General features: G+C 46.8%; 1 protein-coding gene across 3 annotated transcripts in view; it reads left to right on the top strand.

Moving 5' to 3' along the window:
- LOC141144989 (cytidine monophosphate-N-acetylneuraminic acid hydroxylase-like) overlaps positions 1 to 13,574 on the top strand; it is a 489,338-nt gene that overhangs the window by 296,669 nt on the left and 179,095 nt on the right. For all 3 annotated transcript variants that reach the window (XM_073631175.1, XM_073631172.1, XM_073631174.1), the window contains exon 5: positions 8,530 to 8,720. In XM_073631175.1, coding sequence (XP_073487276.1) covers positions 8,530 to 8,720 — 191 coding nt within the window. The remainder of the gene's footprint in view (positions 1 to 8,529; positions 8,721 to 13,574) is intronic.

Here is a 13,574-nt window from a genome sequence, read left to right as displayed (position 1 = left end):
GAAACAATGAATACTAAAATAGTATATAGGCATAGAATCTGAAGGTTAGTATCAGACACAGGTGTACCATCACAATAAACAGGCATACTAGTGCACTAGTACACTAGTACACTAGTACACAAACTAGTGCTATGATCAGGGCTTCACCACTGAATGTACAGTATGTAATAGCAAGGAGTACTGGAGGGTCTTATTGATGATGGCTGGGGGATCTATTGTTGCTGGAATTATTTTTTTGCGTGGGGGGTCTGTTAATTGGGGGGTCTTATGTGGGGGGTCTTATGTTGCTGGGAGGGATCTACTTTTGAGGGAGAGGTCTATTTTTGCTGGCTGCCAGAGGGTTAATTGATTCTGGCTGCTGGGAGATCAGTTGTAGCTGCAGGGGTCTATAGCTGCTGGAGTGGTATTTTGTTGCAAGATGGTCAATTGTTGCGGAGGGGGGTTTATTGTTGTGTAGAGGATCTGTTGTGGTTGGGGGGTCTATTGTTGCTAGCTGCAGGCAATCTATTTTACTGCCTTTCTTGTTCCATACAAATTACTTAGCACCACAAAATGATACTTATCTCTGTATTTTCTACAAGGGGCAGTACTGGGAGGTGGGTAGGGGGTGGAATCAAGTAACAGTGCTCGGAAGTGGGTTGGGTGCGGAGACAAGGGGTGACTCAGAAGGGTTGAGTTCCGGCACCTACTCTCTGAGAAAAAAAGCCCTGACTATCATTCTATACAATTGCATTATAATCACCAATATTGAGGTTGGAATTAAGAGCTCAATTTCAGTGTTTGCTGATGATATACTGTACACAAATACACAAATCACACAACGATACAAATAAAACACACATGCTTCTAGTATTTAGACACTGTTTGCTCATCCTGAAGTTCAGCTTTAACTTTACATAGAATCTATAGCTACTAGCATCCTTCAAACTTTTATATCTTAAAAATAAAATCATAGTATTTCTGATGTTGAACTGTTATAAATAAACATTTAGGAACTTTAAAATGATTCTAAAGGTTCTTTTTTTTTTAAGTATATAGATAAGGTGCAGCGCTTGTAAATAAAATCCATAGAAAATGAATCCAGGAACAAATATTCAATTCAGTTCAATCAGTGGCCACATCAGCATATGAATGATATAGGAAGCTCATCAATATCCATACACCATATCAATGGCATCGGCGGGGGGGGCTGACAGTGGCTGAAGCCCCCAAAAAGCCCCGGGTGTCGGGTAGGCATAGTTCTATTGTTAGCCCTGAGCGCCGCTGCCGAGCAGGGCAAATCTGATCCCGAGCGCAGCCGAGTGTAATAGCAGGTCCCGCCTTATGGAACTTGCAGCGCTGATGGACGTCCCACTGGTTCAATGCTGGGACCATGGGACGTGTGACGTCCATCATAGGCGCCGAAGGCTCCAGAATGCGGGAATTATGTCAGAAGATCACCGCGCCACTGTCAGAAGATCCCGACCCCACTCGGTGCTCGGGCGAGCGGCTCTCCTCTCCTCATCATGGCTCTGGCTGCCTGGAGTTTACTCTACACTGTGTGATGGGCGCGCCTCTGAGCTGCAGGAGGACACCTGAAGTCTGGTCAGGTAGGTCAGTGTATGTCATGTAGGTCAGGTAGGTCAGATAGGTCAGTGTAGGTCAGTGTATGTCGTGTAGGTCAGTGTATGTCAGTGTGGGACAGGTAGGTCAGTGTATGTCAATGTATGTCAGGTAGGTCAGTGTATATCAGTGTATGCCGTGTAGGTCAGGTAGGTTAGTGTAGGTCAGTGTATGTCAGGTAGGTCAGTGTGTGTCAGGTAGGTCAGTGTATGTCAGGTAGGTCAGAGTAGGTCAGAGTATGTCGTGTAGGTCAGGTAGGTCAGTGTATATCAGTGTATGTCATGTAGGTCAGGTAGGTCAGTGTCTGTCAGGTAGGTCAGTGTGTGTCAGGTAGGTCAGTGTGTGTCAGGTAGGTCAGTGTGTGTCAGGTAGGTCAGAGTAGGTCAGGTTATGTCGTGTAGGTCAGGTAGGTCAGTGTATGTCAGGTATGTCAGTGTATGTCAGGTAGGTCAGTATATGTCAGGTAGGTCAGTGTATGTCCTGTAGGTCAGGTAGGTCAGTGTAGGTCAGGAAGGTCAGTGTAGGTCAGTGTATGCCAGGGTATGTCAGGTAGGTCAGTGTATGTCGTGTAGGTCAGTGTGTGTCAGGTAGGTCAGTGTGTGTCAGGTAGGTCAGTGTATGTCAGTGTATGTCAGGTAGGTCAGTGTATGTCAGTTAGGTCAGTGTAGGTTAGTGTATGTCAGTGTGGGTCAGGTAGGTCAGCGTGTGTCAGGTAGGTCAGTGTATGTCAGTGTATGTCAGGTAGGTCAGTGTATGTCAGTGTAGGTCAGTGTATGTCAGTGTGGGTCAGGTAGGTCAGTGTATGTCAGATAGGTCAGGGTATGTCGTGTAGGTCAGGTAGGTCAGTGTATGTCATGTAGGCCAGGTAGGTCAGTGTATGTCAGGTATGTCAGTGTATGTCAGGTAGGTAAGTGTATGTCGTGTCGGTCAGGTAGGTCAATGTAGGTCAGTGTAGGTCAGTGTATGTCAGGTAGGTCAGTGTATGTCAGGTAGGTCAGTGTAAGTCAGGTAAGTCAGGTAGGTCAGTGTAGGTCAGGTATGTCAATGTATGTCAGGTAGATCAGTGTATATCAGTGTATGTCGTGTAGGTCAGGTAGGTCAGTGTATGTCAGGTAGGTCAGTGTGTGTCAGGTAGGTCAGTGTATGTCAGGTAGGTCAGTGTATATCAGTGTATGTCATGTAGGTCAGTGTAGGTCAGGTAGGTCAGTGTATGTCAGGTAGGTCAGTGTTTGTCAGGTAGGTCAGAGTAGGTCAGGTTATGTCGTGTAGGTCAGGTAGGTCAATGTATGTCAGGTAGGTCAGTGTATGTCGTGTAGGTCAGGTAGGTCAGTGTAGGTCAGGAAGGTCAGTGTAGGTCAGTGTATGTCAGGGTATGTCAGGTAGGTCAGTGTATGTCGTGTAGGTCAGTGTTGGTCAGGTAGGTCAGTGTATTTTAAGTAGGTCAGTGTATGTTAGTTAGGTCAGTGTATGTCGTGTAGGTCAGTGTATGTCAGTGTGTGTCAGGTAGGTCAGTGTATGTCAGGTAGGTCAGTGTGTGTCAGGTAGGTCAGTGTATGTCAGTGTATGTCAGGTAGGTCAGGGTAGGCCAGTGTATGTCAGGTAGGTCAGTGTAGGTCAGTGTATGTCAGTGTATGTCAGGTAGCCCTAGGCCAGTGTATGTCAGTGTATGTCAGGTAGGTCAGTGTATGTCAGGTAGGTCAGTGTATGTCGTGTAGGTCAGTGTTGGTCAGGTAGGTCAGTGTATTTTAAGTAGGTCAGTGTATGTTAGTTAGGTCAGTGTATGTCGTGTAGGTCAGTGTATGTCAGTGTGGGTTAGGTAGGTCAGTGTGTGTCAGGTAGGTCAGTGTATGTCAGGTAGGTCAGTGTGTGTCAGGTAGGTCAGTGTATGTCAGTGTATGTCAGGTAGGTCAGGGTAGGCCAGTGTATGTCAGTGTATGTCAGGTAGGTCAGTGTAGGTCAGTGTATGTCAGTGTATGTCAGGTAGCCCTAGGCCAGTGTATGTCAGTGTATGTCAGGTAGGTCAGTGTATGTCAGGTAGGTAAGTGTATGTCGTGTAGGTCAGGTAGGTCAATGTAGGTCAGTGTATGTCAGTGTATGTCATGTAGGTCAGGTAGGTCAGTGTAGGTCAGTGTAGGTCAGTGTATGTCAGTGTATGTCAGGTAGGTCAGAGTATGTCAGTGTATGTCAGTGTATGTCAGTATGTCAGTGTGAGTCAGGTAGGTCAGTGTATGTCAGTGTATGTCAGGGTATATCAGGTAGGTTAGTGTATGTCAGTGTATGACAGGTAGGTCAGTGTATGACAGGTAGGTCAGTGTGTGTCAGGTAGGTCTGTATGTCAGTGTGTGTCAGTGTAGGTCAGTGTATGTCAGTGTAGGTCAGGTAGGTCAGTGTAGGTTAGGTCAGTGTGGGTCAGGTAGGTCAGTGTGTGTCAGGTAGGTCAGCACGCCTCAGGAAGGTACTTCCCCCCCCCCCCGGGTGCTGGGCTTAGACTTCAGGCTGAGGCCCTGGTTTTTTTGCCACCTAGCAATGCCCCTGACCATACTTCTGTGACAGTGAAGTAGGAACGGGGGTCAGTTTATATGGACATAGTTATGTGTGTAGTAAGACTGATTTAGAATTTCAGCTAAGAAGCCATTCCTATATACTATGTTAAGAACATTTGTGATATCTGTGACATTTGTGACAGGCTGTGGTTAAAACACTGAATTCACCCTTTCACCCCCCTTAGCATAGACATCTGTGCTCAGCACACTGACGCACACTTTCCTGTAGCTAGAGTATGTCAAGCTGATTAACAAGATAGATAAGGAAACCGCAAGAGCAAGACCTGCAAACTTTGCAAGAGTACAAAAAGAATTCGCTTTGCTAAATTGCTTTGCATCTATAAGAGTAGGTTGACTGCTTTAAAAGGTTAGAATGTCTTGTAACGGAAATGTATTGTCTGTTCGCTTGTGACGTAATATGATGGAAAATATATGTACACTGTGAAATGTATCGGACTTACTCTTGGCATGTAGACATTAGTCGGGTCAGGAGCGTCCATTCTTTTCTGGCCAGAAGAGTGGAATAAATCTCCCATACCAGAGTTCTTTGTCCAACTGTCATTTACCGATATTCTGCTACTTTAACAGCAAACCGCATAATGGATGCAGCAACCCCAGGTGACAGCTCTCCTTGTTCAATATTTACACCAGCATGGTATGGTGTATGGAGAGTGATGAGCTTCCTATATCATTATTATGCTGATGTGGCCTTTTTAGCGAGGGTCCACTAAGGAGGGTAAGCGGCTGTGTGATTGGGTGCCGGTGATGGTTTCTACTGTCATACAGTGGGGACGGAAAGTATTCAGACCCCCTTAAATGTTTCACTCTTTGTTATATTGCAGCCATTTGCTAAAATCATTTAAGTTCATTTTTTTTCCTCATTAATGTACACACAGCACCCCATATTGACAGAAAAGCACAGAATTATTGACATTTTTGCAGATTTATTAAAAAAGAAAAACTGAAATATCACATGGTCCTAATGCCGCGTACACACGGTCGGACTTTCCGGCATACTTGGTCCGGCGGACCAGAGTGTGCCGGACAATCCGCCCGTGTGTGGGCGGCGGCGGACTTTTCCGGCGGACTTCTTCCCAAAAGCCCGCCGGACCTAGATTTCAAACATGTTTGAAATCTTTCCGTCGGACTCAGTTTCGGGCGGAAAGTCCGCTCGTGTGTGTGCTGGTCCGACGGAAAGCCCGCTCGTGTGTAGGCTGGTCCGACAGACCAAATACGACACGAGGGGATGGTATTGCATCTCGCGCTCGCTGCAATAGGAAAAACAAATCTTCCTATTGCGGCGAGCGCGGGGCATACCAGGCCCTTAGGTCTGGTATGGATTATAAAGGGGAACCCCGCTACGCCGAAAAAACGGCGTGGGGTCCCCCTAAAATCCATACCAGACCCCGATCCGAGCACGCAGCCTGGCCGGTCAGGAAAGGGGGTGGGGACGAGCGAGCGCCCCCCCCCCTCCTGAACCGTACCAGGCCGCATGCCCTCAACATGGGGGGTGGGTGCTTTGGGGGAGGGGGGCGCCCTGCGCCCCCCCCCCCAAAGCACCTTGTCCCCATGTTGATGAGGACAAGGGCCTCTTCCCGACAACCCTGGCCGTTGGTTGTCGGGGTCTGCGGGCGGGGGCTTATCGGAATCTGGGAGCCCCCTTTAATAAGGGGGCCCCCAGATCCCGGCCCCCCACCCTATGTAAATGAGTATGGGGTACATGGTACCCCTACCCATTTACCTAGGAAAAAAGTGTAAGTAATAAAACACACTACACAGGTTTTTAAAATATTTTATTAAACAGCTCCGGGGGGGATCTTCCTCCGGCTTCGGGGGTCTTCTTCCGGCTTCGGGGGTCCCTCCGCTTCATCTTCTCCCGGCGTCCGGTTGGTTCTTCTCCGCTCTCCGGCCTCTTCTCCCGGTGTCGCAGGTCTTCGGCCGGCCCCTCCGCTCTCTTCATGTAGCTCTATTGCGAGCGGAGGTCCAGACTTCTGGGCTTCTTGGCTTCTTGGCTTCTCTTCTCTTCTCTTCCCCCAGATGTTGACACGACGCTCTCTCCGGCTGGACTGGTTTCTGAGGGCTGCGTTGTGACTTATATAGGCGGAGACCCCGCCCCCATATGATGTCACAGTCCCTGGGCATGCTGGGACTGTGACGTTTTAGGGGGCGTGGTCGACCACGCCCCCCGACCACGCCCCCTAAAACGTCACAGTCCCAGCATGCCCAGGGACTGTGACATCATATGGGGGCGGGGTCTCCGCCTATATAAGTCACAACGCAGCCCTCAGAGACCAGTCCAGCCGGAGAGAGCGTCGTGTCAACATCTGGGGGAAGAGAAGAGAAGAGAAGCCAAGAAGCCAAGAAGCCCAGAAGTCCGGACCTCCGCTCGCAATAGAGCTACATGAAGAGAGCGGAGGGGCCGGCCGAAGACCTGCGACACCGGGAGAAGAGGCCGGAGAGCGGAGAAGAACCAACCGGACGCCGGGAGAAGATGAAGCGGAGGGACCCCCGAAGCCGGAAGAAGACCCCCCCCCCGGAGCTGTTTAATAAAATATTTTAAAAACCTGTGTGGTGTGTTTTATTACTTACACTTTTTTCCTAGGTAAATGGGTAGGGGTACCATGTACCCCATACTCATTTACATAGGGTGGGGGGCCGGGATCTGGGGGCCCCCTTATTAAAGGGGGCTCCCAGATTCCGATAAGCCCCCGCCCGCAGACCCCGACAACCAACGGCCAGGGTTGTCGGGAAGAGGCCCTTGTCCTCATCAACATGGGGACAAGGTGCTTTGGGGGGGGGGGGCGCAGGGCGCCCCCCTCCCCCAAAGCACCCACCCCCCATGTTGAGGGCATGCGGCCTGGTACGGTTCAGGAGGGGGGGGGGGGCGCTCGCTCGTCCCCACCCCCTTTCCTGACCGGCCAGGCTGCGTGCTCGGATCGGGGTCTGGTATGGATTTTAGGGGGGACCCCACGCCGTTTTGTCGGCGTAGCGGGGTTCCCCTTTATAATCCATACCAGACCTAAGGGCCTGGTATGCCCCGCGACGGGGCTCGCAAGGTGTCAATCTAGCCGATAAAAGCGGCAAGATTGACATCCTTTTCTAGTCCCGTCGCACCTGAGTCACGTTCAAAATGAACGGACTTGTCCGTGTGTGGGCAAGTCCGTTCATTCTGAAAGTCCGCCGGAACTCCGGCGAAAGTCCGTCGGAAAGACGGGCGGACTTAGCCCGCCGGAAAATCCCGGCGTGTGTGGGCAAGTCCGTTCGTTTTAAAGTCCGGCGCACCTGGCGGACAAAGTCCGTCGGAAAGTGTGCCGGACCAAGTAGGATAGAAAGTCCGCTCGTGTGTACGCGGCATAAGTATTCAGACCCTTTGCTGTGACACTCGTATATTTAACTCAGGTGCTGTGCATTTCTTCTGATCATCCTTGAGATGGTTCTTCTCCCTTTCAAGTGCCCCCATAGCAAGCCCCTTGCTATGGGGCCACTTTAGTGGGCTATATCCTGAGCTGGGCTTTTTGCATCTACTGCACACCTATCCTCCTTATAGGATTTAATTGACAGCAGCAGAATCCAATGGCTTCACCTCTGCCTCCATGAGGAGAGACAGAGAGCACCGGGATCGACACAGTACTCAGGTAGGTATTTAGGGGGAGCATTGGCTCCCACTGCTGTCCATCAAAAGCTGTGACATGGGTGCAGGGGGTGGGGCTGAGTCCCGCTGTCTGTGTCAATGGACGCAGCAGCGGGTCTTGGGAGCAAGCCCGCATGGGTGCCTCTATGGAAAGCAGCTTTCCGTGGGGGCACCTAATGAAGAGGAGGGGCTTGGAGTGCTGGCGGGGCACAGCAGAAGAAGAGGATCAGGGCTGCTCTGTGCAAAACCATTGAACAGAGCAGGTAAGTATAGTCATGTTTGTTACTTTTATATAAAAAAAGAGGGTTTACAATCAATGAGAGTTAAATATAACACTTGAGTTTAGTTTCCTATTGGATGAGAAGAGTTTCCTAACCCTAATGTGTGGGAGTTATTTTACAGGCAATGTTTCCTTATAGTTTTGGGACCAAGCCTAACATACAGCATATGCCAAGAACATTATTATTGTTCCAGGCACTCCACCCCTGAATTAAATTAATAGCAGTTTACATTAACAGTCAGTCAGTCTGTCCTCTATAAACAGAAACACTTTCTCAGATCTGGTGTACAAATATTTGAGCTCTTGAAGGCTTTCAGTATTAAACAGCTTTAAGTATTAAAGGATGTGTCCTGTATGTCCATAAAACAACAGATTGCTAGTCCATGTTTGATTTTTTTGGCAATTTCTGTTGAATTTCTCTTCATATATGGCCTTGACTACTGAATGTTTAAACCTTCAATAATGAATTGCAGATTACCTATTTAACCCATGCCTGCATGGAACTGAAGCTGGGGCAGAAGTATATGGTATTTGATCCTTGGCTGATTGGTCCTGCCTTTGCTCGAGGATGGTGGCTGCTTCATGAACCTCCATCTGACTGGCTGGATAGGGTGTGTCATGCTGACCTAATTTATATAAGCCACATGCACTCTGATCACCTTAGGTAAGTGTACACTTTAAGAATATTAAATATTAATATTTCATCAATTTCACATAATGTATTAAAATGGAACTGAATTTAAAACTTGCAAGCAGAAAGGATTTTTAATGCAGAAAAAAACACAGCCCACTCCGCCCCAACAAACCCCCACCCCCCCACTCCTGCCACCACCCACACCCACCCTGTGAGTATAAAAAATAAAAAAACAATATCCAGTATTTCAAAATACATAGTACAGATTGGATTATACTGATGCCAGGGGCATGGACTAAAGCCACCAAGTAGCATCAAACTTGCTCATGGAATTCCTTAGGGAGTAGGTATGTTTTTCAAACAAAATAGTCCTGTTAAGATCTGAGATCCAATCAGATACAATCGGCAGATGGGGAGAGGTCCACTTAAGAGCAATTCTCTCTGCAGGCAATAAAGAGTTTACGCCTATTAGGGTTGCCAATAGAAGAGGTATAAGTAGACATGTCACAGTAGCCCAGTAGACATATAAGTGGTTCAACCAAAATGTTAATATCCAATAGCCCGTTTAAAGTCAGTTTAAAGTACTAATCACCTCCGCCCAAGATCTTTGGAGATTAGGGCACCACCACAAAAAGTGTATTAGCGTACCCATGTTACCATATCTAGCACAGGCTGGCTCAGATCTCAGTCCAATTGCATACAAAAAAGAGGACCAGAGAATACCATCCCAGACCTCCTCAGGGATGGAACCAAAGCCTTTTTGTCTAGAACAAATGGGAAAGTTCCGTATGAACCTAACAATACCCTATATGTAACAGAGGTGAGGCCCTTTGTTGACCTTGCTTGTACTATCTTGTCAAAAACAGATAGAGGTGGAGAATATCCTAGCAGAAGAAAAATGGGCATGTAGAGCATGTTTTAGTTGAAGGAATTGAGCTCTTCAAAGAACTTAAGTATACCGTTCTCATACAGCTGAACTAAAATTGTTGTCCCTGATTTTCCCCATCCCTGAAAACCTCTAAGAGCCAAAAGTTGAGGAAGTCTATAATTTTCCCATATAGGAGTATATCTGGTAGGATAGAAAATACCCACAATTTTTTTAACTGTATTAAACTTACAGGTGGGCATATCAACGAGCAAGACACCCCCTCTTGCCCCATCTAAAACATGAAGTGGTAGCCGACCCTTTAATGCATAAGAGAATAGTCGTCGGGCAGGAAAAGGTATCTGCTCAGACTCCCATCCAGCAAAATGCTGTAGTTGGGATGCGAAAAAATATATCCTTGGATTAGGAACTGCCAGTCCACCCACATTTTTGAGATGTTGTAGAGTCTCCAATTTAATACGGGGGAGTTTTGTTCCGCCAAATTAATCGCCTGAATAAGCTATTAATCTTGATAAAAATACATATGGGTGTCTAAATCGGGGCATTATATAGAAAATAGAGAAGCTGAGGCATCCATATCATGTTGATTAACTTGTTCAGATCCGCTCTATAGCCGAATGACGGCTACAGTGCGGACCTGCGGACGCGCTCTGTGATCATCGAGTCTATTATGATGAAAATATTTGCGAGCACACCATGGAACGACGTAGATAGCGTCCAAACGTGTCATTTATTGCATGATTACAACATAAGGAGAGTGCAACGTTTCGGAGTCACGCAGGACCCCTTCATCAGGCATGTGAACATGCACTCTCCTTGTGTTGTGATCATGCAATAAATTACACGTTTGAACGCTATCTACTTCGTTCCATGGTGTGCTGGCAAATATCTTCATTGTGACTTGAACCAGTATCCAACTGGTTGTTGCTGCAGCACCCATACTCGTGAACTTATCCAGGAATGTGTGCAATGAGAATATGAAGTATCATCGAGTCTATTAGACTCGCTGGATCACAGATGTCTAATAGACTCGATGATACTTCATTTGTTTGTTTAGCAAAAAATAAAAACCCCAGCTGTGATTAAATACCACCAAAAGAAAGCTCTATTTGTGTGAAAAAAATGATAAAATTTTCATTTGGGTACAGTGTTGTATGACCGCGCAATTGTCATTCTAAGTGCATCAGCGCTGAAAGCTGAAAATTGGTCTGGGCAGGAGGGGGGTTTAAGTGCCCAGTAAGCAAGTGGTTAAGTTGATATGGCCTATTAGTGAGAAAGGGAGCTTATTCCAGATTTTACTTTTGTCTTTGAATCTAGAGAGTAATGAAAGTATGTTATCCACAATATATGACCAAGGGGAATCAGAAATAATTATACCCAAATATTTTATGGAAGACACAACCTTAAGATGAGAAAGTGAGAATGGTAGTGAATCCAGAAGTGGATCCAGGGGCATCAACATGGATTTCTCCCAGTTAATGCCTAGCCCAGGAAAGCGGCCAAACTCCTTAATATATTTCATTACTGTTGGCAAATAGGAGCAAATATTAGTCTCCCCTAGTCAGACCAGTAACATCAGCGCTGCACAAACTGTTGGCGCTATATAAATCCTGTATAATAATAATAATCAGGAAAAGCCCGCATAGGACAAGCCAAAGGCTCTATAGCCAGGGCAGAAAGCGGAGGGGGTGATATATAATTCTTTTTTTATAAATTCTTTAATTTTTCATAGGTTTCACAATACAATTCATTACAATCACACAGTGTCTTCTTAATACATCTTAAGTAATCCTATTCATGTGTATATCTTGTATTACCTTTGATTGGCTCTATAATTCCTTACAATTTCCCTTTTTCTACTTTTAGCCCGCTCCCCTATCAAAAATTATCACCCCCCCCCTCCCTAGCCCAAAAAAAAAAAAAAAGTGGGAACAAGGGAGGGTAGAAAATTTACAAACCCCCCCCCCCCCCCTTCCTACCTCTCCCCTCTCTTCTCCCCTCCACCAGACACCTCAATCCTCTATTCTCATTAACAGATTTTTTATGTCATTGTGACCTAGTTTGAGGGTTGTCTTTCTTCCACAGAACAGGGATACATGCCCTAGCTGCCATTAAAAGATGTCTCAGCGGCGAATTTTTGAGTTTTTCCACTGATATAGGGATATCCAGCAGCAAAAAAGTTGCCGGTCTATCTCCAAGGGAGATTCCTGTTATTGTTTTAATAGTTTCGGCAACCATTTCCCAGATTTCTCTAATTCTTGTGCATTCCTAAAAAATATGTAAAATTGTACCTTCTGCTTCGTGACATCTCCAGCAGACATCGGGCCAGGGGCGGATCCAGTGGGGGGGGCAACGGGACAATTGCCCCCTCCGAGAATGTGGGTCAGTAAATGTGCTGGCACTGGCAGGCGTCTCTGTGGGTAAGAGAGCCGGCGGGCGGTTCCGTGGCTGAAAGACAGCGGTGGGGTCAGGGAGAGACAGCGGGTCTCGGGCGGCTCCAGTGGGGACTGGGGAGAGACAGCTGTGCGGCTCGGTGACAGGCAGCGCGAGCGGCTGCTGGCCAATCAGGGAGCCGGCGGGCGGAGGAGCAGAGAGATAACATAATCTCTCACCGCCCAGCGCCCGCCCTGCATCCCTGCAGTTCCCCCCTCACTGTGTGTGCAGTGTGCAGGCAGCCGCGGCAGCAGAGAGATTACATCATCTCTCTGCTGCTTGACTGGGACACAGCAAGTGATGATTATAGCAGGCAAGTAACAATACGCAACGTGTGGCATAGAACGTGGCAAGTGACAATCTGCAACGTGTGGCATGGGACGTGGCAAGTAACAATCTGCATCTAGTGACAGGCGACATGGCAAGTGGCAATCCGCAACGTGTGGCAGGTGACAGTGGCAAGTGACACGCTCGGGGCTCCCACTGATTCTGCATTATGGTGAATTGAACTATTTCTTTTTTATAACAATGTAATAATAGTAATAATGCGCTTCAATCATCCTGACACCATAACAACCATGGTGCCGTGATACCAACCATTTCCCCATTAAATTTACCCCCAAAAAAGTATTTTCTGGCAGTGCCCCTCCCGAGACTAGGCTCTGGATCCGCCCCTGCATCGGGCACTTGGGGGTAAATCCGATGTAGTACATTCGGTGTTCTATACCATCCGGTAAGCATTTTGTAACCCCCCTCCTGATATCTACTTACTACTGATGCCTTTTGATTAAATAGCAAAATCCTGCCCTTCTGTTCTTGGGAGAATGACGTCTCCAGATCTCTCTCCCATGCTTGAAGGAAAGTAAGTTACTGAGATGTCTCTACTCCTGTCAATATAGTGTAAAAATAAGACAGCGAGTGTCTCTTTGACTCTCCCTTTAACCACTTCAGCCCCAGAAGAATTTACCCCCTTCCTGACCAGTGCATTTTTTGCACTGACAATTGTGCGGTCGTGCGACATGGCTCCCAAACAAAACTGACGTCCTTTTTTTCCCACAAATAGAGCTTTCTTTTGGTGGTATTTGATTACCTCTATGGTTTTTATTTTTTGCGCTATAAACAAAAAAAATAGCAACAATTTTGAAAAAAACGCATTCTTTTTTACTTTTTGCTATAATAAATATCCCCAAAAAAGATTTAAAAAAACATTTTTTTTCCTCAGTTTAGGCCGATACGTATTCTTCTACATATTTTTGGTAAAAACAAATCGCAATAAGCGTTTATTGGTTGGTTTGTTCAAAAGTTATAGCGTTTACAATATAGGGGATAGTTTTATAGCATTTTTATTAATAATTTTTTTTTTTTACTAGTAATGGCAGCAATCATCGATTTTTATTGTTACTGCAACATTATGGCGGGCACATCAGACATTTTTGACACATATTTGGGACCATTGTCATTTATACAGCAATCAGTGCTATAAGAATGCACTGATTCCTGTGTAAATGACACTGGCAGTGAAGGGGTTAACCACTAGGGGGCGGGGAGGGGTTAAGTCAGTACTA

This window comes from Aquarana catesbeiana, linkage group LG05, assembly GCF_042186555.1.
Source record: "Aquarana catesbeiana isolate 2022-GZ linkage group LG05, ASM4218655v1, whole genome shotgun sequence".
In the NCBI taxonomy this organism is placed as follows: domain Eukaryota; kingdom Metazoa; phylum Chordata; class Amphibia; order Anura; family Ranidae; genus Aquarana; species Aquarana catesbeiana.
The sequence above is the reverse complement of the archived record's forward strand: the minus strand, read 5'-3'. Positions and strand labels throughout refer to the sequence as shown.